General features: G+C 34.7%; 1 protein-coding gene across 4 annotated transcripts in view; it reads left to right on the top strand.

Moving 5' to 3' along the window:
• The window catches only part of NOL4 (nucleolar protein 4), a 427,624-nt gene that overhangs the window by 346,592 nt on the left and 59,193 nt on the right, over positions 1 to 21,839 (top strand). For 3 of the 4 annotated variants that reach the window (XM_058277606.1, XM_058277604.1, XM_071208522.1), the window contains one exon: positions 9,798 to 9,911. The exons of the other annotated variant lie outside the window; for it this stretch is intronic. In XM_058277606.1, the coding sequence (XP_058133589.1) occupies positions 9,798 to 9,911 (114 nt within the window). The remainder of the gene's footprint in view (positions 1 to 9,797; positions 9,912 to 21,839) is intronic. 4 annotated transcript variants of the gene reach the window in all.

Below are 21,839 nucleotides of genomic sequence, written 5' to 3'. Positions count from 1 at the left end.
AAGTCAAAAGCCATTAGAATGGCCGTTTTTTAAAAAACAGAAAAGTGCATAGTGTTAGGATGTGGAGAAATAGGAACACTCATTCATTGCTGGTGGGGATTCAAAATGGTGTAATTGCTGTGGAAGACAGTTTAGCAGTTCCTAGGAAGTTCAGTATAGAATAAATATATGATCCTGTAATCCCGTTTCTAGGTATTTACCAAAAGAATGGAAAGCAGAGACTCAAACACATATTTGCACACCATCTTCATAGCAGCATTATTAACAATTGCCAAAAGATTGAAACAATCTTGAAAAGAACGATTTTTTGATATATGAGACAACCTGGATGGACCTTGAAGATATCATGTTGAGTGAAATAAGCCTGACACTAAAGAATAGATATTGTATGATCTCACTGATTAGGAATAATTAGAATAAGCAAACTCATAGTCAGAATCTAGAATAGAGTTTACCAAGGGGTGGTGATAGGAAATAGGGAGTTAAGGATAAAATGTAAAGAGTTTCTATTTTGAATGATGGAAAAGTTTTGGTAATGGATGGTGATGATGGTAGCACAACCTTGTGATAGTAATTACAAGTACTGAATTTTATATTTGAGTGTGGTTAAAGGGGAAATTTTAGGTTGTATGTGTTACTAGAATGACTTTTTTTTTTTAAATCATGGAACTGTACAACTCAAATAGTGAATCCTAAGTTAAATCATAGATTATTACAATCCAGTTATAAAAACATGCTTTCATGAATTGTAACAAATGTACCACACCAATGCAAGGTATTAATAATTGGGTGGTAATGGGAATCCTGTATTTTATACATGATTGTTCTGTAAACCTACAACATTTCTAATTAAAAAATGAATTCAAGTGTTCCTTTAAAAAAAAATTCTATCAGAAATGTAACCAACCCTTCATATAAGATCTCATTAAAACTTTATATTGCTTCTTTGTGTAACTTGAACACAACTATGCAGGTTTCTCTCTTTGTGACCATTGATCTTTGTGTGTGTCTTTATTTTTTTAATGTTATATTAAAAATATATGAGGCTATGGGGGAGGAATGGGGTAAGAGTGGTGGGAGGTATGGGGGGAGGAATGGGGTGAGGGGGTGGGGGGTATATAGGGGGACCTCATATTTTTTTAATGTAATATTAAAAAAATAAAGACAAAAAAGAGAAAAAAAAGAAAAAGAAAAGAAAATATGAGGTCCCCCTATACCCCCCACCCCCCTCACCCCACTCCTCCCCCATAACAACCTCCTCCATCATCATGAGACATTCATTGCACTTGGTGAATACATCTCTGAGCACTGCTGCACCTCACGGTCAATGGTCTACACCATAGCCCACACTCTCGCACAGTCCACCCAGTGGGCCATGGGAGGACATGCAATATCTGGTAACTGTCCCTGCAGCACCACCCAGGACAACTCCAACCCCCAAAAATGCCCCCACATCACATCTCTTCCTCCCACTCCCTACCCCCAGCAGCCACATGGTAGTTAGCAAACAATTTTTATTTGAATTCCATGTGTGCTATCTGTAATATCTTCTGTCCTCCCTCTTATATTGCCCTCTACCCTACCCTCAGACACTTTCATTTCATCCTCCAAGTTTTTTTCCACAGTATTTCTTTTTAAATACATCCTATAATATCTCTCTCAATAATTTTGTTTCCTTATATTTTGATAACTTAATAGTTCTTCCACCTTCTCAATGTCAGTGATCTGCATCTTATACTTTGTAAAGAATATAGCCAACATAGTTGCTACAGGTACTCATCATTGGAATCTTTTGTTTTGGGCAATATGGTGACAGTCGTGGAATCTGCATCCCCTGCCTGACCACCATCCACTACAAACACATAAAAATTTTGAGGAAAATGTAACAACTTTAAAATATGCAGCTAAGCTAAAAAGAAAGAAAATGAAATTCCCAGGTCCCAGGTTCCAGAAATGAATAGGAAGCTGATAGCAAGAGCATTAAGATCTTAGTTGGTTAGGGTAACAACCTTGGAAAACAGAAAAAGTAAGTGTGGGTCCAAACATGTAAGGGCTGAGTTCTGAATGCCCACTCAAGTTCAGGAGACATGGTTTTTGGTTCTTGACCAAGGAGGAACATGAACCAAGAATTCATATAATGCTGGGACCCTGAAACAGCTATTCAAAGGGAAATTAGAAACATTCAAATACAGCTTCCAGTAATAACTAAAGCAATATAAGCAATGAAATTAAATCTTACTGGATGGGTTAAATAGAAGTTACAATTCAGCTAAAGAAAAAGTCTGTAAACTGGAAATTCAAATTATGGGAAAAAAAGGACTAGCACTTATAGATGAAAACCATCAATACTTGTACTGTACCTGGTACATCTGAGGAGCATAATCACATGCAATTTAATCTGAAATTGAACTCCACAGTTCCTTTTCCTAGGAAACTCTTCCTCACTGCTTGAATATGTTGAACCACTTGGACAACTAAATCAAATGTCGTTATGTCATTAAATGACACTCCTAATAATGTTGTAAATCCTCTCTCCTGTGTGCAAAGCGTACACTGTAGTACATCTTTTGTAGTTTTATTTTCTCCTGTCTTTTATTACTGTTATTTCTATATGGGCCTTAGTTCCCTAATAAGTTATATTCCTTGAATATTATGTTTCTTAATTTGTCCATCTCTATTACCCATGTCTTGCATAGTGGTTGCTCATGAAAGACACTTCGTTTATGTTCAATTCAGTTGAACTGAAATTGTTGAATGAATGAATGAGCAAATGAATAGACATTTACTAATCTAGATTAGTAAATGGGAGTTATTTGGGAGATAAGTTAATTTTCATATTCTGCTGGTATGCTGTGAGTTTCACAGTATCCTGCAATTTATATTTCAATTTTATAAGCTCCTGATAAATGAAAATCTAGCCTATGTATTTTAAAACTTTAAGGGTAATTTTTCCCCAAGGAGGGCAGTTACATATCATTTAATTTTAATTCTTTATTTTTTACTCTTATAACACTAGATTTTAAATATTTTAACTAGTAGGTAATTAGTGTGGATAGTGATATTAATTATATGAATGGAATTGATATATAGTTTTAGGTTTCATAAGTAATCTATTAAGGAAGAAGAATATTTATATTTATATATTTATAAGTATATATAATCACTTATTTTCATAATTTAAAAGATGTTTCCTGGTGGAGATTAAATACTCATTTATTTAGTAATAGAAACATGGTGTTTAGGTGATAATTTAGTTTACCTTCTGCTTTGATCAGAGGTATTACCAGATGATATTAATGACAGTAGCTAAACTGGGCCTCTAAGTATCAACTAGTGGAGACACTAATTTCACATTTGTGAAAGATCATTATTAAAGGCCAATAACCTTCTAAAATTAAAGCCAAGGCATTGATTATTAATTATAAAATGAAATATTTATAATCAAAGCCTAGAGGAAGGTTAATTAGCTTACATTCCAATTTGGTTAAAAACACATTTTTCAAACCCTTACCTATACAAAGGAATTTTCGCTAGTAAATCTAAGGACTTATATACAGCTAGATACCTTAGCTCATCTCTTAGAGGTTTACCACTCTATCATTTCATAATTGTGCTTCTCTTGTGTATTGGTTTACCTCTCAGATAGGTCTTTGCTACCTGATTGGAAATTGTTACATTAGCAAGTCTATGCCTCTATTATTTTTTCAATTTATTTATTTTAGAGAAACTTTGGATTACACAAATGTTATATAAAAAAATATAGGGGATTCCCTTATGCCTCTATTATAGAACTTATAATCCAAAAGCTCTCTTCCATCTTCAGTTCTCAGTTCCCCTAAAAGGATTCATCTTTTCTCCTCTTGGATCAGTCACTGGTGAAAAGAAAGGAGATGAACTCCCATGATTGCCCATGACAATCATGTGGCCAGGGTCATGTCAGTGAGGCACTTATTATTTCCAACAAAACAATAGGGAAGAGGGAAGAGACAGTTGAACTACTGTTTTAGTCCATAGCCACAACCCTTATCTCAAATTTTGGATTGTATATATTTCAGAATTCAGAGCTTTTCAGATTTGAGAAGATAGAGAACATATTCTGTTTATTGCATAACATTCACAGTGGGGTCTGGAGAAGCATCCCATATGCAAATATATTATTTTTGCAGCAAAACATATGGATATTTGCAGGAAGTAAGATAAATACTATATATAAGCTTTTTCACATGGCAGTTTTTGCTGCCAACTGAGCTTGCCCCAAGTCCTTGAAAGATGTTTCAGTTTATACAGTATTAGGATTTTAGAATTGCTGATAAATGGTCATAAAACTGTAATAAAACACTTTATTGCATGTCTACTATATCTTACGGGCTAGTCGTCATACTATCTTGTAAAATAAACTCTGATGGCAGGGAAGTAGATAATTTGTACCCCTGGACTTGGCACACTTACTGACGTGGAAAGTGTTCATCAAATATAGTTGTTGAATGAATAAATGAACATACTAGTGAATTTATGTATGTTATTATGTTATTTCCTGGAATTCTAATTACCCCCATGATATGGAAATTATTTTTCCTATATGTAATTTACTGAATGAATAAACCTTAGATTAACCATTTATGAAATCCCTGGTAGGATAACTGTGGCTCAGAGACCCTAAAGAGCAAAAATGGTCACAGATACCAAGTAGATCATTACTATCTAGGCCTGCTCTACTCCATTGCTAAACTCTTTAGTCCACAAATGTCTAGCCACATGGGTATTAGAAGGGGTGCCTTATGAGGAAAACCTTTCTACATAGGCTTAATTAATTATATCTTTAGGTGTACATATACTATTTGGGGGAGATAGAGTGTGTTTGTATGTGTATAAGTCAAACTGCAGAATTCTTAATTATGTGTTTTATAAGTGAACAAGATTAGGAAGAAAAATTTCAATTTAGGACTCTAGCTAAACTCTATTGAATCATTTACTTTAATCATCTTACAATTCTACCTATAATCTGGGGTAGATATCACAGTTGCTTCCAATCTGGCTGTAATATTTGATTGAACACTAGAGTCTAGAGAGCTTCACCACTTAAAATTCATGAACAGAAGCTTACTTGCACTTTTTAAAAACTTTCTTACAATTGTTAGACATCTGCAGCATCTTACACGTTTAGCAGAAGCTCAAAGGTTTCTACAGTGTTCTGATTTGAAGACCAAAGAAATGAATGTTGTATGTGTTGTGTGGTGGTGGTAGTAAAATGTGCATATACATACAAGGGAACACATTTATTTTGGGCCGACAGCAGTCACATCTTTAGTCCCCAGGTAAAATATAACATTAACCTCAGTGTGACAGTTCAGCCATCTGTTTAGTGACACAATCAGCACTGATTTGAGGATAGATAATTATTACAATAGGAACAAAGCTGGGGAAATATCAACCCAGCTGAGAATGACAGTTAATTATGAACAAATAATTAGTGACGGATTGTTAGCATTATCTTATATTCAGGGAAAGAAATTGGTAACGAATCTTCCCACCCTAGGTATGGATCATTTGGAGAGCATGATTATATAACCATTTTCATAATTATTTTTAAATCTTCTAACATAGTTACCAAATAGATATTTACTGAGTTATATTTAGTCAAAAGAAGTGTTATTTCTCATAAATTATCAATGGAATCCTTTGCATTTGATTTTTTGTCAAAATAGTCTTATCTCAAATTATTACATGGTGGTTTTTGTATCTATGGCCAGTTTTCTGATATAAGAGAGAATCCTCAACACTTGTCCCTGTTGGAATATAAAACGACCCCAAAAGCAGTGCTAGAATAATCTCTCAACTATTAAATGTGGTAAAGGAAAAGAGAATCCACATGAAGATGTTTCAAAGAGCCCACATTGAATAATAGTTTTAAGTTTTTCCATGATATGATTATTTTTAGAAGAAACAAATTTGATTAGTAGCCTTCTCACTGTTATGCCTTTAAGTACTTATAAGCCTACATAAGTACATAAATCGATAGATGCTAAACTGTGGAGAGAAAAAAAGACTTTTATATTTACTCTCTTATAACCAGGCCCAGCATAATTGAGTTGTGTGTGAATTTGTGAGTTTTATGTCATTAACTCATCCATATTAGAACCAAAGGAATTTTTGGCAGGATTGCCTCACAGGAGAAAAAGTAGTTCTCCCCTGGCTCCTTCTTTTGGGTATGAAACTAAGTTTTATTTTGTTCATGTACAGTAATTTCTTCATATTTATGGCTTCTCTGACATTAAAATCAGGGGCATTTAGATTACATCAGTTTAGAAGTTGAGGCAAAACCTAGGTGAATTACATATTTTTGTGCTTTAATGAAGAATGTTTTTAAAAAATTAATAAGAAAATAAGTTAGAATTATAATCACTTTAAGACAAGGACTGTTTTAGGGGGATCCAAATATATTCTTTGGCGAAATGCAAAATGGCATTAGTTGTAAATGGATTCCTCTACACGTGAATGTGTAGTATTTAAGAGCTCCCACATTTTTTTTTAACCCCCCTGAGCCCTCAGTTGTAAAATTTATTATCAGACTTAGGTTAGAATCTAATTGTTTCCACCTACTTAGCTGTGTGATCATGGGAAAGTTATATAATTTCTCTGAACTTCAATGCCCTCTTCTCTAAATTAATATAGGTAATTTTATCATGAGATTGTTTAGAAGTTTAAATTAGATAACGAATCTTAAGGTTTGTTTATTAATACCTTCATATTCTAAGCACTGAATATGAGTTAGCTATTGTTAATATTTATCTAAATATTAAATAAGGATGGTACTGGAGTTCCATTTGGAGGTATTTATTATATATTTGTGATATAGAATATTATTTGAAAAAATATATTTCTTAAACTGTAATTCGGATTATACTATTTTTGCCTTTCTCTCCAATGAGCATGAATCAATTTTATGACTAGACATACATTTAAAGGGTTCTCTTTAATCTACTCATTTTTTAGGTGAGAACAACAGAATATTTTAGAAGAATATTTTATTTCCTTAATGATAAATTTTGTAAAAGAACCAAATGTACAATAGACATAGGAGAATGAATGACCCAAGAATTGGAAGACATGAAACCTGGGTTCTAGGTTTAGCTCTGTCCGCTTGTCTTTGTGCAAGTTATTTAATCTATCTGGATTTCCTTTTCTTCAAACTCTGGAGGAAAAACAAACTGGATAATTTCTATAGCTAGTTATAATATTCTGCAATAAACCGAGTACAACTCTACTTTCAAATGTATACTATTTAACTATTGGCAACATTGAATCATATTTTTCCTCCTACTTATTTTTTCCACTCACTGGGAAAGAGTGCATAGTTGCTTTATTTTGAGGTTAATTTTTTTCCAAAATTTTGAAATCTTAGTTTATCAAGCAACCTTTAAAAAATCCAGTTCTGCTCAGCCAGGACATCATTTTCGTTTCAGAGAAGACCAACTGAAAACATCTGGGAAGACCCAACACTCCTTATCATTTCTGACTCCCCTCCAAGGAAATTACAATCCATAAATTATCATGCATATCAATTACACCAGTCTAAATCAAAAGTAGTTTCCCACTTTGTTTTTACAAATTAAAACAAAATTTTTTGGAAAAGAAATGCTCCTAAATAATTTTAATTAAAGGGGCATTTACATAGTAGTCTCCCTGTCAACAAAGTTTCATGCATTTAAGGTACTTGTATGTCTGTTACTACCATTTAGTCAGTCATCCTAATAGAATTCCATAGTTTTATATATGCCTAACTTGGAATGGAAAAACCTGAGAAAGAGAGCAAAATAGAGGTAATGAAGAACAGAAATTTTGGCCTCTTTGAATCCCATGTGGCTGCTACTTGATCTAGATTTTGTAAATTTTATCCCTGGAACCAGATGAAGGGCCTAGAATTAAAGTCTTTAAAAATATGAGCTCTCATAATTGAATAATGCTATCTACAATCAAATAAGTAATTTTTCTTTCTCCTCAATAGAATGTTCTAATTCTCCCCATTTTTAATATACCCTCTTTGCCTTAAAATAATTCAGTTGAGAAGTATGTCAATGTGTACTTAATTACCAAGTAGTTTAAATTATAAAATTTGAATGATGCTGTGTCCATCTTTTAATGAGAAACTGGTTTTGTAGCTTAATATTTGGTTTTAAGCTAGACTAGACTAATTTATCCTTTTATCGATACTTGGTGAAGTAGAGAACAAAGTGAAGAAACAACACGAGTTTTACATTTATACTTTCATCTTTATAACAATTGTTTTTTCTAGGTTTAGCTCATTTGACCTTCTTCTTTGTTCCCAATGCACAGTCTTGGCTTTTCAATTTCCTTATCAAAATCCTTTTCCTGAATTTCCCCCTGCCATCTCCCTGGCCACTTTCTTCCTTTCTTTTGCAAAAATAGAATTGCAAACATTCTAATGGTCTCAGAGATATGACTAGAGTTGCTTTATTGTCAAAGCTGCCAAACCAACCTTTCAGATATCTCAAGGGAATGTAAAAACACTCAGGAAGTTTGCAGAAATTGCTTCCTAGTTCATGTGAGGTCAGACCCTAGTCTTTTTCTATGCTACACAAATTCCACTAAGGTGTGTCTGTTAAAATACCAAACACCATAGTCTGAGTTTAAACAGTTTAGAATATTGTTTGAAGCATAAATCCTATGGTTCAATTTGCTAAACACAATTTACATGCTAGAGTTAGCAAAATGAATCAAGTACCTTAAAGGCATGTTCAAATGCCTTTACCACAAATATAAAAGGTCTCTATTAGGTTGGAAGCTTCTAATTAAGTGGTATCCGTACATATTTTGGACTGGGTTTGTACCATTATATATGCTAATAAAGGATACTTTTGTGATTTCATGTTATTTTGCTACCTCATCTGGTTTAATTTTTATTTATATTAGTTAAAAAACTGTTCAATGTCATTAGATAGTTCATCATTTATTTAGATGATTTTGAATGTAATTATGGGAAAAAAGAATCGAAAACTCCACAAATGGTGTGGAAAGTCACAAACAATTTGTAGTTAACTAGGAGCTTAATTGGGGGGAATTAATTGATTTCTGTGTGGGCTGCATAGAAGATGGATTCCAACATGTACCTATTAAATATTATCAACTCATATCTTAGATAAAGGAAACAAAACCTGTATGCAGAGAAAACCCCCCTCACATTTTAAACATCAAAATTTTGTTATATCAGAATTATTCTAGGACTGGCAGTTTTTAGTTTGCTAGAGTAGGCTTTTTCCCCCCTAGCATTTTAATCACGTCAATTGTGTCACAACTTAGACACAGAAAATACTTTTTGTTATGTTTAATATTAAGACTAGTCTGGTCTGTCAGGGTTTTTTTCAGTTATGTTTCAGTCCTGTCACTTGTTTTTGTTTTAAATTTTAAAAGTACTGTCATATGTTATAAAAGAATTAAAGGAATTTCTTTATCCGCATAATCCAGTCAGCACTTTTGCCACCACCAGTTCAAACTTCAACTTAATAGCACCAACTATATCCCGTGACATTGGAACTATGGGAATGAGTGATGGATCTTTGTAGCTAACTAGATCTTTACCCTCTAACTAGCTTTCATTTTTCATCTTTACAATTTCCATTTCCACCTTCTACTCAAATGAGTTCAGTTGAAAGAAATGGATACTCCTGCGTATGCCGATGGTCCTGTGAGCTCTTCTGAGAAGAGCGTTGCTCTGATACAATTAATAATTTTTTCATGTTTTTCTCTTTTTTTTGTTTTTGTTTTTGTTTTTCTTTTAGTCTCGACCTATTCCTTCCCACCTTACTTCAGCAGTTGCAGAGAGTATCTTGGCTTCAGCTTGTGAGAGTGAGAGTAGAAATGCTGCCAAGAGGATGCGTCTGGATAGACAACAGGTACTGAGGAATCTTGGAATCCTGTGGGCACCAGCCATATTGCAAATGGCAGTTAATTTGATTTCGGTGGAAGAATGAAAACACTTTAATGGATTTTAAATACACAGAGATATAATTTGTATGTCTTAATGGTAGGGATTTAAATTGGGAAATCGCATGTTTATGTGACCAATGGAAATTGAACTGAAATTTTCTGCAGTGAGAAAAGGACAATTGTAAAGTGAGAGAGTTAATCTTCAAGTTGGATATTAAAGAGAATACTAAGTACTAATTTAAATAAATAATTCTTATTTATAATAGTTTTGTAAATTGATCTGTTCATATATGATAAAGACCTGATTATCCATGCTAATCTTGGATGAAAGGGAAATCCTTTAATTTACTCTGGTCTACTGCAAAATATGACAAATGCTGGGAGTAGGGAAAGATCCACCTGACTTTTGAAGTCTAAAACTGTAGAATGGGGATATAACATAATGAAAATCCACGTCCTGGGCAAACTTTCTTCTTCATTAATCGTTTATGTCCATCATGTGTCACTTTTCTGTGTCTCTTCTTATAAAGGTGTGTGCATGGTATGGACAAATGTACATTTTGTCATTGTTCACTCAAACTTCAGTTTCCCATTGTGTTATCTGTATCTGTCTTTTACCCTTCTCATCTCTGGAATGTTGTTCTATTTTTCTTTTCCTTTCTAGCCCTCTTTTTCTTAGCTGTATAAGGAACTAAATTAGAATGTTATTTTAAATGGTATACATAAAAATATGCCGTATTGTGATTTTGAAATTATTTTTACATGTGAGCATGTCACATTTCTAATTGAGGTTGGGATAAGTGGAGGCTAAATTATTCCAATTTTGTTTTACCTATGATCCAGTGGACTTCCAAGAAAAAAGGAAAAAATAGGTTTTTTTCATTTCAGGCTTAGAATGTTTCAAAATGTTTCAGAATGGTATTAGCTTTTAGTGTTATGTGTTCATTACAATATTATGTGCTAATAATTCTAAGCAATGAAGAAAACGAAACCTATATTTAAATAATAATATGGTATTAACCTTGGATAATTACATACATGAAAGTGCCAATTTAAATTCTGATACTTATTCTTTACCAAAATTATTTATTCACATATATATGCCCTTAGTTGAGACATATCATTATTATACCTATACGACTACTTTTCCTTAGAAGGAATTACAATACTGTGTGCAATACCATCTAGCATAAGTGATTAAAAGATTGCACATACGGGAGATAAGTGGACCAGGTTTTGATTCCCAGCTCTATCATTACCAGTTGCTTGACCTTCAGGTAGGCATTCTAACTTTCTGTGCTTTTATTTCTTTATAACAGTGATAACAGTACCAGTCCTATACAGTTATTAGAATTAAATGTCAGATTCATGTTATGTATTTAGCATTGTGCCTGATAAATAGTAAGCATCAATAAATTCAGCCTAGAAAAGAAAGATTTTGACTGACATTCTAGTTTATTTGCAACTGAAATGGTATCAGCAAAACTAGAAAGCAGCATTACTAGTACTATCTCATATTTAGAAGTTTTAAAATAGTAAAGTCCATCTGAGAAAAGATAATTCTAGAAACTGGAAGAGTAGAATCTGGGACAGAAAGGGCTCTCCTGGGGGTGGTTGTCTAGTCACATATTCCACCTAGTCTACAATATCACTCTAGAATATCCCTGCATGGTGCCAGGCAAATGGAGGACTGCCATGAAAATTAAATGACTGGTTCATGTTATGTACTACCAATAATATCCTCCAAAGCTGGTTACCCACTGTGATAATTGGTCCAATGACTTCATCACCATCCATCAAATCTGTAAATTGGGGGTACACATACCAAATTCATAGAATTGGAGGATTTAATGCTTGTGTATTTTACAAGATATTAAGTTCATCATCTGCTTTAATTCCTCAAGTGGGAGGAAAAGCCCATCTCTAGTGATAGAGATCTACTGTTTCCTAACATATTTGTACTACTGTCAGAGAGCAACAATCATTTTAAAGTTCCTTAGAATGAGCCCAAATTTACTTCCTAGACCTTCTACCTATTTAAGAAAAACAACTAGTAAAAATGAGGATTAGGGCATCCTACTACAGATCGCCCACCTCACCAAAGGGCCTGGGATGGGTGAGGACCAGTGGTCTTTTCTATGTGCCTCATATACAGTGGTCATTTATTGCAAAACTCCATCACCTGGGAACAGGGAAATGCCCAATATGCCAATATCACCCCACATAGGAATGTTCTTTTCAGGCTCTAAAATATTTTGAGGACTTGGAATTATGGGAATAAGGAAGAAATGAAAAAGTTCCTTTCAATGGCTTACTGAAAACCTGTTAGACACTGTGCAGAACTTTCTTTCATTTACTATTCTTAACAACCCAAGAGTTGAAGTGTTATTTACTTATGAGTAAACTGAGGCTCAGAGAAAGTAGGGATGCTCAGCTACATTGGCAAGTGATGGTATGAGCTTATTTTTTCATTGAGCCTAACACTTGAGCTCTTTTTACTGGAGTGCCTTTGCATTATGTTCGCAGAGGGATGATCCATGTTCTAGAAAAAAATCTTGAAACTCATAATTTCTCCCTTTGGTCAGTGTTTCTGACAGTGTAGTGTTTAGCTGGAAAACTACTTCATTTAGTCCAAGATTTTGCACAGCACCGTAACTAGCAAACCATATCTCCGCTGTAAGCAAGGAATTCCCAACAGGTTTTTGCCTGGGTTGCAACCTGAAAGAGGTTACAAAACTTCCCAAATTGCTTCACTTCATTTGGGAAGCCAATTAGTATTTTTAAAGACTTAAGCTAGCTTTTCTTCTATGAATTCTGCGGATTTCACTTGGTATGTGTGAACAAGGATTGTACTTCCAGCAAAACACTGAATGGGGAGAAAAGCTCTGTTTGCCCAATAATGCACAGCCAGAGTTCTTTTGAGTACTGGCAATGAGCTCATTCTTAACTCTACTCACTTGTCTGAGATTTATTGCTGACTCAGATTCCTCATTGTGACCCTAACTTCTGTAGGTGCTTAAAAGTTCATAAACCAGATCATTGAAAACCTAGATTCTATTAAGTTACACATCTAACTGCTGCCAGAGGTCAGCCACATGTAGCACTGAATTGTGTATTTCCTTCAGAATTTATGAAGCTTGATGAATTAATTGTACTTTACAAATCTCTTTGACATATGAACATAAAAGGTATTACGGATGTGCAAAATACTTTATTTTATATGTCCACCATGCACCAAAATCCAGGGAGGCTTATTACACAGCCAGAGCCCTCTAGCAAGCCAGTGGCAAGGACAGGAGCCTACTGATTCATCAGGAAAAAAGATCACGGAATTGGGGTTAGTCTCCAGTGCATTACAGAGTAGATTCAGCATTTCTTTACAAGTGAAAATCTGGAATTTTTATATTAGGAAATTCTTCCTCACCGGCAATTCAAAATGATGGACAGTCAGGCTTCACTTCTGTAATTTGATGATATAGTTCAAAGTTTTAAATTTGTTTTCTCTATCTTTATTATTTGAACATTATTTCAGTTCTGTTTCCTTAAAAGCAAAGAAATCGTATTATTCTTGATTACAGTTCATTTAAAGGGGAGACAGATGCTGACCATGAGATAGATTTGAACCAGCTACTTGGTGTTTTATTTACCACCATTGTGGGTGTTTTGTTTGCTATTTTTGAGGGATGATATATATTTTCTGCCTAGGCCTGCTGACAAAGATAGAAAGTTTCAGATATTGTGAGGGTTTCTTTTTTCTGTTCCCAGTTGTTTCAGTTAAAATAGTTTGTTGTTCTTTAGAAGAAATCACATAAAACCAACAGTTAAGGGCTTCGCCAGGAGCAACACTGCAGAAGTTGCCCTCACCAAGGACAAATCAGCCTGATTGCCAGGTGACAGTCAGTTTTTGAGGTTACTAGTACGGGTAGGAAATAAACGATAATCATAGGCTACGATGTGACACCTTTGACTGTATTGCAAAGAGAGATGTTTTTTGTTGAAGAGTGGTGAATTCACTGTGACCTGTTTTCTTCAAGGCTTTTGTTTTATCTTAGGGTACTACTGAGTGGGCACATTATTAAAAGAAATGTAACTGGAGGTAGAGGTTGAAAGTGAAAGCACATGAGTGTGGTAGCAATTTTAAAACAGACCTCTTTTTTTGACATGGATGTTTTTGAAAACTATCTAAAACACCGTGGTCATACCAGTACATTGATTTTGAGACAGCTTTTCACTCATTTCATTTTGTAGTTATGTCCTTCGGATAACATTTATAAGCTTTAATACATAACTGAAAGCAACATTTTTAAAAAGAATTGTATTCTTACAGTTAAACATTGTGATTGCCACTGAGGTATGGCTTGAAACCTATTTCTGTGGTCTTCCAGCCCTTCCCCCCTTCCCCTATTCTCAACCATCCTTAGCCTCTTTTATTCTACTACAAGCATTTTCCTTTTATATATACAGTATTTTGGAAAAAGTCTATAGATCGGTCTTTCAACTTACCTTTCAGCAAGGACTTTTCTTCCAAAGGAGAAAATGATAAAACATGCTATGGAAGAAAAATGATGCGCCATTTAGGTAGTGGCTGGAATAATTCTGTTTCTTTTGTGACATATATAATTTTAAACTGCTTGAGATAGAACATATTTTATCTTGTCATCTTACTGTAAGGTGTCTTATTTTCTACATTATTAATAACAGCAGCAATACCAGAAACATTTATATATGCAGCACTGTGCAATGGGATTTACAAGCCTATTTTAAGTAATCCTTATGATTTTTATAGAAGTGGGAACTGAGGCTTAGGGCAGTTATGCATCTTTACTAAGGTCATAGAGTCCTATATCCCTATGTAATTTTGTAAACATTATTTTTAAAGGCCCTTAATACTCCATTATGTGGTTTTCCCATAATTTACTATAGGTTTGTTTCACTTTTTCTAGCATAACATGCTTGGGAAAAGGGTGTCCTGCCAACCATTTCTTCAGGATAAATTCTGAGAAGTGGAATTACTGGGTAAAAGCTCAGGAATGTTTTTCAAACTCTTGCTATACACAAGGTATATCAAATTCATTTTCCTTCTAGGCTTAATTTCCTCCTTTTCATTTTAAATTCACAAGAGCCTAGTTATAAATTTTGTAATGTAAGAAAAATAACTTAATCAGTCCCATTGGTATAATTTCTTTCCCCAAAGATGAAGCAATTATCAATTTAGGCCCCTAGTCAATATGTGACTTAGTTTATGATTTCTAATTCCAGTGTGATTTTTGAAGTATAATTTCATTTTATAGTCACCATTCAGCTATTTTAAGTATCTCCTAATATTCATTGATATTCTTTTCCAATTTGGAAGTTAACCTAAATTAAATTTCAATATTTAATATTTACAGCATGGATGCCACAAAACAATCAGGCCAGCAGTCTGCAGAGCATAAAATATACACGATTCATCCATTTTAGTCACCTCTATGTGTTCTCTTTGGTTGTTTATCACTTTCTAACCTGGATTTACTTTGACCACCTATATACTCACATAGTCTCAAAAATGTCTGATAGTTTTTAATAAAGCATCATATTCCAAAGGAATAGTTTTTTTCTATATAGGAAATAGCTAACAAGTGGATTTTGAACCCTGACCTTAAATTCAAGAGCATGAGTTAGCAATTTGTGGTAAACAAATTAGCAAAGCAATCCAGAGGGCCTCGATCACAGTCTCCATACTGAAAACCTTCTGTCACACCTCTATTAGAGTCTAGAAATTGTTATAACCCATTTTAAAATAATGAAAATACAGGAATATATTATACATTCCATTATATCTTCTGTAAACAAAAATATAAATATTAATAAAACACGGAAAGGCAAATATATACATCAAATTAACATGTTTTACATAAGTTACATCTTTTGGTAACTATTATTAACATTCTAATTTAAGAACTTGAATTCATTTAAACATAATATAACTTTTAGAAAAGTTTTACTGAAATTTGTACTTGCTTTGTAAGAAAGACATTTGAAGACATTTTAACCTGGGCTTTGCTAGTATTTTGTGAGCAAATGAATTATTTAAAGAATTTATATTCTTTCAGCATTAGCTTAATGATGTGGCTGGACATTAAATATGAATAAATCCCAATTTGAGTTCTTACAAGGTATCTTTTAATGGCAAAAGCTTTACACTCCTATTTTTCAACTCCTCTAGGTATAACATGATTAATAGGAGAAAATTACTTCTACTAAGACTTAAACTGGCATCTATATTAAGCAGTCACTAGGTGGCAGACATTTTGCTCAGTAAAGAGGCTAAAAAAGTGAGGGGGAAACTTGATGGAGGAATTACTAATGCGGGATTTACTTGTTTTTATATCATGCTTTGTTTATATTACATTTTTAAATTCTCATAATATCTCTACTAGACAGGCATTATAATTGTCACTTTCCAGATGATTAAGACATAATACCTTTCCTCAAGATGTTCACATTCTGTGAAGATAAGTGAATATAGCAAGATAAAAGTAATTATTAGGCTGTGATCAGTTTGCTGTGAGAGCTCAGTGGAGACCACCCCTAACGCTGCCTGGAGAAGCAGGAGCTGGCTTCCCAGAGGACCCACTCCTTGAGCGAGACCTTGAATAATGAGAGAGATTTTGACAGGCGGAAAAGTGTGCTGATGATATTCCAGACAGAACATTTCCAAACATGAAACTGTTTTTTAGTATTATAAACGGTAGTCCTATGACAGAAACTTGGGAAGAAATGAGAGGAGAGGGGATTGGATATGAAAGTTTAGATCAGATTTTGCAGACATCCTACATATTCTAAGTTATTTGGACCTTAAGTACATTACAGAAAGGGATGGTGAAGAGTGACATGTCAATTTTTTAGGAAGCTTCAGAACTGAGGGGCAGGAGGGTGGATGAGATAGAGCAATGGGTAGATCCTGAAACAGTGAGGATTCACTTCCTCTTACAGCCTATTCTTTAAGATTTGCTTTGAAAGTGCAATGCTCTTTCAATTTCAGCCTTGCAAGAAAGTATTATGAAGATTAATTTGCTGCAAAATAATATGTTTACAGGTTATTTCTAAGTGAAACATAAGCGAGTTGGGAATGACTACTCTCCCAGGCCACAATATTAACTTAGTTCATTAGGAATCAAGTTTAATGTATTCCTAGAGTTTTAGTTTAGGTAACTATATACAAAGGATTACCCAACTTCCTATTTTAAAGGCTGCTTTTGATGATGTCTCAAAACTGACATATTTTTCATCAACCAATGCATTTGAATAGTACAGTTCATAATTTTACTGGTCCATCACTAGTACTGAGAGGCATGTAGATCTCTTATGAAGAATCTGAAGCTGAGAAAGGTTGTGTTGGGTGATAGCTATGGTTTCTTTGAGAAGCTTGTAACCAGCCACAATTTCTGACTTTTTAATTTACTCATTCTACTTCACTATGTGGTTTTCTGGCCTCTGAGAATTCTCCCATATTTTTATATTAAAGGCTTTTAATTTTAGGTATATCTTTGGTTTAGGATACTATTTTTTTTATATAAGTGGATAAATGGCAGGATATGAGTAGGTGGTTTGAATTCAGAAAAATGACATAAGTTGACATACTTTTTGGTGCCAAAGTCAGGAATATATGGTTTACTAGGTTCTCCATGAAAACATCATTTAGTATTAGTAAATGAAGAGTCTGTTTGATTTGTGCCACACATATCCATTTTTATAATTTAATCCTCAAAATTTGTTCAGTCCTTGCCCTGTCTTTTTTCTTTCATCTTGTCACTCTAAAACCCATTAGTTACTGTGAAACAGTATTCTGCATACTGAGGAAATTGAGCCAGTCACAAATATATTACGAATTTAGATGATAATAGCTTGACAAATTACATTATGCTTCCTAAAGGAAGAGATTCATGAAGTTTGACTTGACTCATGTGGCAATTACAATGAGACTTGGACATCAAGACAGACATAGTGGATGTACCTTAGTTACCCAGCACCTTGAGGAATGAGTGTTTCGGCATAGATGTTTATTCTAGTTAGCTGGGGATTAGCTGAGGATTCTAAAGTATAACCAGCACATCTTCATTTCATGATAAAAATCATTGGACTATAATTTAAACTGTAAAGATGGCTTTAGTTATTAGTCTTCACTGATGTCTATGCAATGCTGACATTAGAGCTTTAGCATCATATGTAGGTGCTGCAGAACAGGAAATGGAAGGGGCAATCTTGCAAAGGCTGTTCTAGAGATTATCCCTGATGCAGGTCAACCAGCTTTCTAGGTAATTTACTTCTTTCTCATAATGGTGAAGAGAGTCTGTATTTCTGATAGGCTGCTGGTAAAGTTGGCCTTTGCTGAACTATCAATGTGCTTTGCTAGTTGACAATATTCAAAATAGTATTTTTCTGCTTCAACAACAAAATTTATCCTTGTAAATGCAGGACAGCCTGTATTCATGCTTCTATCTTATTATACTCTGTTAGTGGGACATTAGAACCATGTTTGTTTTAGGAATTTATGTAAGAACTCTTACCTGCACCTTTTTCATCAAGAGAAAAAGTGGTGTTTACATGAACAAAATGCCAAATCACATTTATAAATTCTTTTTAATATTTTGCCTTGAAAACAAGCCAATATCAAATATTTTAAGTGGAACAATTAAATTGAAAATCCAGAAATATTCCTGTTTAAGATCCCATTGCTCTAATAACATTCTGTGTTCTTAATGTAGACTCCCCTTGGCTTTGGTGCTAGTTTTGTTATTTAAGAAAACATGTTGCATGATACCCAAGGACAGTAGGGAACTCTTGGCATCCCTGAGATTTGTGATTAGCCTATTTCCAAATCCTTTGAAAATCTACATGAGGTTTAATGGGAGTCATGGTTCTCCATCGTTCTGGAAGGAGGCCAAAGAGTGATAGTACAGAGAGAAGTTGTAGCTGTAACTATATACTTAAGTAATAAAATAGCTAGAAGTGAGTGAAAAGTTTAGCTAAACCACAGAGGCATTGTGATTTCCATTTAATAATAGCAATTAAAAGAAAAGCTTTTACTTTATAAAAGCATTTCCTGTTATTTTTTAAAATTGTTTTTGTCTTTATTTTTAATGTTACATTAAAATAAAAGGTCCCCATATACCTCCTCTCCCCCCTCCCCCCCCCCCCCCCCCCCACTCCTCCCACATCAGCAACCTCTTTCATCATCATGGGACATTCATTGCATTTGATGGATACATTTTGGAGCACTGCTGTGCATGGATAATGGTTTACATTTTGGTTTACACTTTCCCCCAGTCTACACAGTGGGCCATGGCAGGACATACAGTGTCCAGCACCTGTGCCTGCAATACCACCCAGGAAAACTCCAAGTCCTGAAAATGCTCCCACATCATATCTCTTCTTCCTTCTCCCTATCCTCAGCAGCTGCCATGGCCACTTTCTCCAAATCAATGCTACATTTTCTTCCATTACTAATCACAATATTTCCAGAATAGAATATTAGTAAGTCTACTCTAATCCATACTCTTTTCCTCCATCCTGTGGACCCTGGGATGTTTATGTCCCCTCCACCTCTGTATCGAGAAGGGGCTTAGTTTCTACATGGATGATGGATGCAATTCCCCTGCTTGCAGTTGTAGGCATTCCTGGCTCCCTGGTGTAGTGGTTGACCTTCTTCACCTCTCTGTTAGCTGGCTGGGGTAAGTCCAATAAACCAGAGGGTAGGAGTTGCAAGTCTGTTGAAGCTCAGGTCCTGGCTGTCACATGGACAGTCCAGAGATTCAGGTATAATTTTTTAAATCTTTGCTCCATGATGTAGCATAGAGGAAAGGACTGCTTTCATGTGGTAGCATCTGAAAACAGAGGAAACAGGCAGACTTTGATTCAGGCCTTTTGAAAACAGTCTGGAGAATCAAAAGAAGTGAGATGTATTAAATATGTAAGAAGGCATATATACAAAGCTTCTACACTTGGGACTCCCAATTTTCTACTTTTCAAAAGAAGACTGTCTCTACCAAATTATAAAGTTTATCATTTTTTATTACTAGACATGAGATTCATAAATTTTTTAGAGTTACAGGAAACCTTACAGATCATTTGGTTCAAAAAAAGTATTTTGTAAAAGAAATAAGCTTAAGAAATTTAATTTTCATTTCAGGTCTTCTTTTTCTTCCCCCCTTCCATCCTCAGTGATTTTTGCAAACTTTACTAGAAACAGAATTTCCCTTTAAAATGAAGTAAAAACAATTTTGCTTCTTTTTGATTTCAAGGAAATGTTCTGAATAAAGAAAATCAGCGTACTTCATAAATTTTGAGGCTTATGTCATCATACATTCCTAGCATGCATCAATTTGAATACTATTTTGGATGCAGTACTCCAGAGGTCACATTAGTTTAATTCAATTGCATTTTTCATTTATTATTGCCTATGTAGCAAGTTTGAGAAGTTCAATGAAGCTGTGAAGCTTTGTATGAGTCCTCATATCTTGTGAAGGACGTTTTCTTTCTAGGAAACTACTCAGTTATCTGTGGACTGATTTTTTAAATTCTTTATAGTGGATTCTGCATTTGAGGTAGTTTTAAAATATAATGTAAAAACTACAGAAAGGACTCAGTATTAAGTTAATTTTGGGGGAAACGGACTTGGCCCAGTGGTTAGGGCGTCCATCTGCCACATGGGAGGTCCGCGGTTCAAACCCCAGGCCTCCTTGACCCGTGTGGAGCTGGCCCATGCGCAGTGCTGATGCGCGCAAGGAGTGCCCTGCCACGCAGGGGTGTCCCCCACGTAGGGAAGCCCCATGCGCAAGGACTGCGCCCCGTAAGGAGAGCCACCCAGTGCGAAAGAAAGTGCAGCCTGCCTAAGAATGGTGCCACCAACACGGAGAGCTGACACAACAAGATGACGCAACAAAAAGAGACACAGATTCCTGTGCGCTGACAGCAACAGAAGCGGACAAAGAAACAAGACACAGCAAATGGACACAGAGAACAGACAACCGAGGTGGAGGGGGAAGAAGGGGAGAGAAATAAATAAATCTTTAAAAAAAAAAAAGTTAATTTTTAAACTACCATTTATTTGATAATTCATATTCTGAAAGTAAAATTTGTTGAAGCTATTTCAAATACCTCGATTCAGGCTTCAATTCCAGTTCTTCACCATTCAGTTATCAAAGTATCTCAATCATATTTGGGAAATAAATTAGAGCATTTATGTAAAAGCACATTATATATAATTATTATCTTTATTATATAGTTTAAAGTTAAGTTTTCTCATTAACTTTTTCCAACAACTCAGTGAGTTTTATTCTTTATTACTATAATTATTCATGATTAAACATTCATGACTAAAAAATACACAGATTGGAGATGCAGCTCCTCTTTGTTAATCCTGTTTTCTTTCTATATAAATTATATTTTGGAGAATTTCAAGGTGTGTGATTATGCGATGGGATTCTAAACACATCCTCTACCTGCATGTCTTTGACCAGGCTTCCACTCAGCTCCAGTTCTGCTCCCATGTTTACTTGCAGGCCCATCTCAGGGTGTACTGCTTTAATTTAAGAAACGCCCCCTGAATCACATCCCAGCCCACAAAACTAGGTCACTTTCCTAGTTCTCTAAATAGCAACAACTCTCAGGACAGCATAGTTTCATATTTGATTATACACCCAACTAACATTGTGATGGCCTTTGGGTATCTTTTGGAATATTGCGTGACTCTTCAATTTTACATCACTCTATAGGATTAAAACCTTAAAAAAAAAAAAAACAACCTTTGCTTTTTATCACTTTGAGTCCCAGAGGAACCTAGTTTATAATGTGGGAAGATGGTAAGCTCTTAGTATCTGCATGTGGGCTTGATGTAGCAGTGTTCCAGGGCA

Source organism: Dasypus novemcinctus, chromosome 16 (genome assembly GCF_030445035.2).
Source record: "Dasypus novemcinctus isolate mDasNov1 chromosome 16, mDasNov1.1.hap2, whole genome shotgun sequence".
NCBI lineage: Eukaryota > Metazoa > Chordata > Mammalia > Cingulata > Dasypodidae > Dasypus > Dasypus novemcinctus.
The sequence above is the reverse complement of the archived record's forward strand: the minus strand, read 5'-3'. Positions and strand labels throughout refer to the sequence as shown.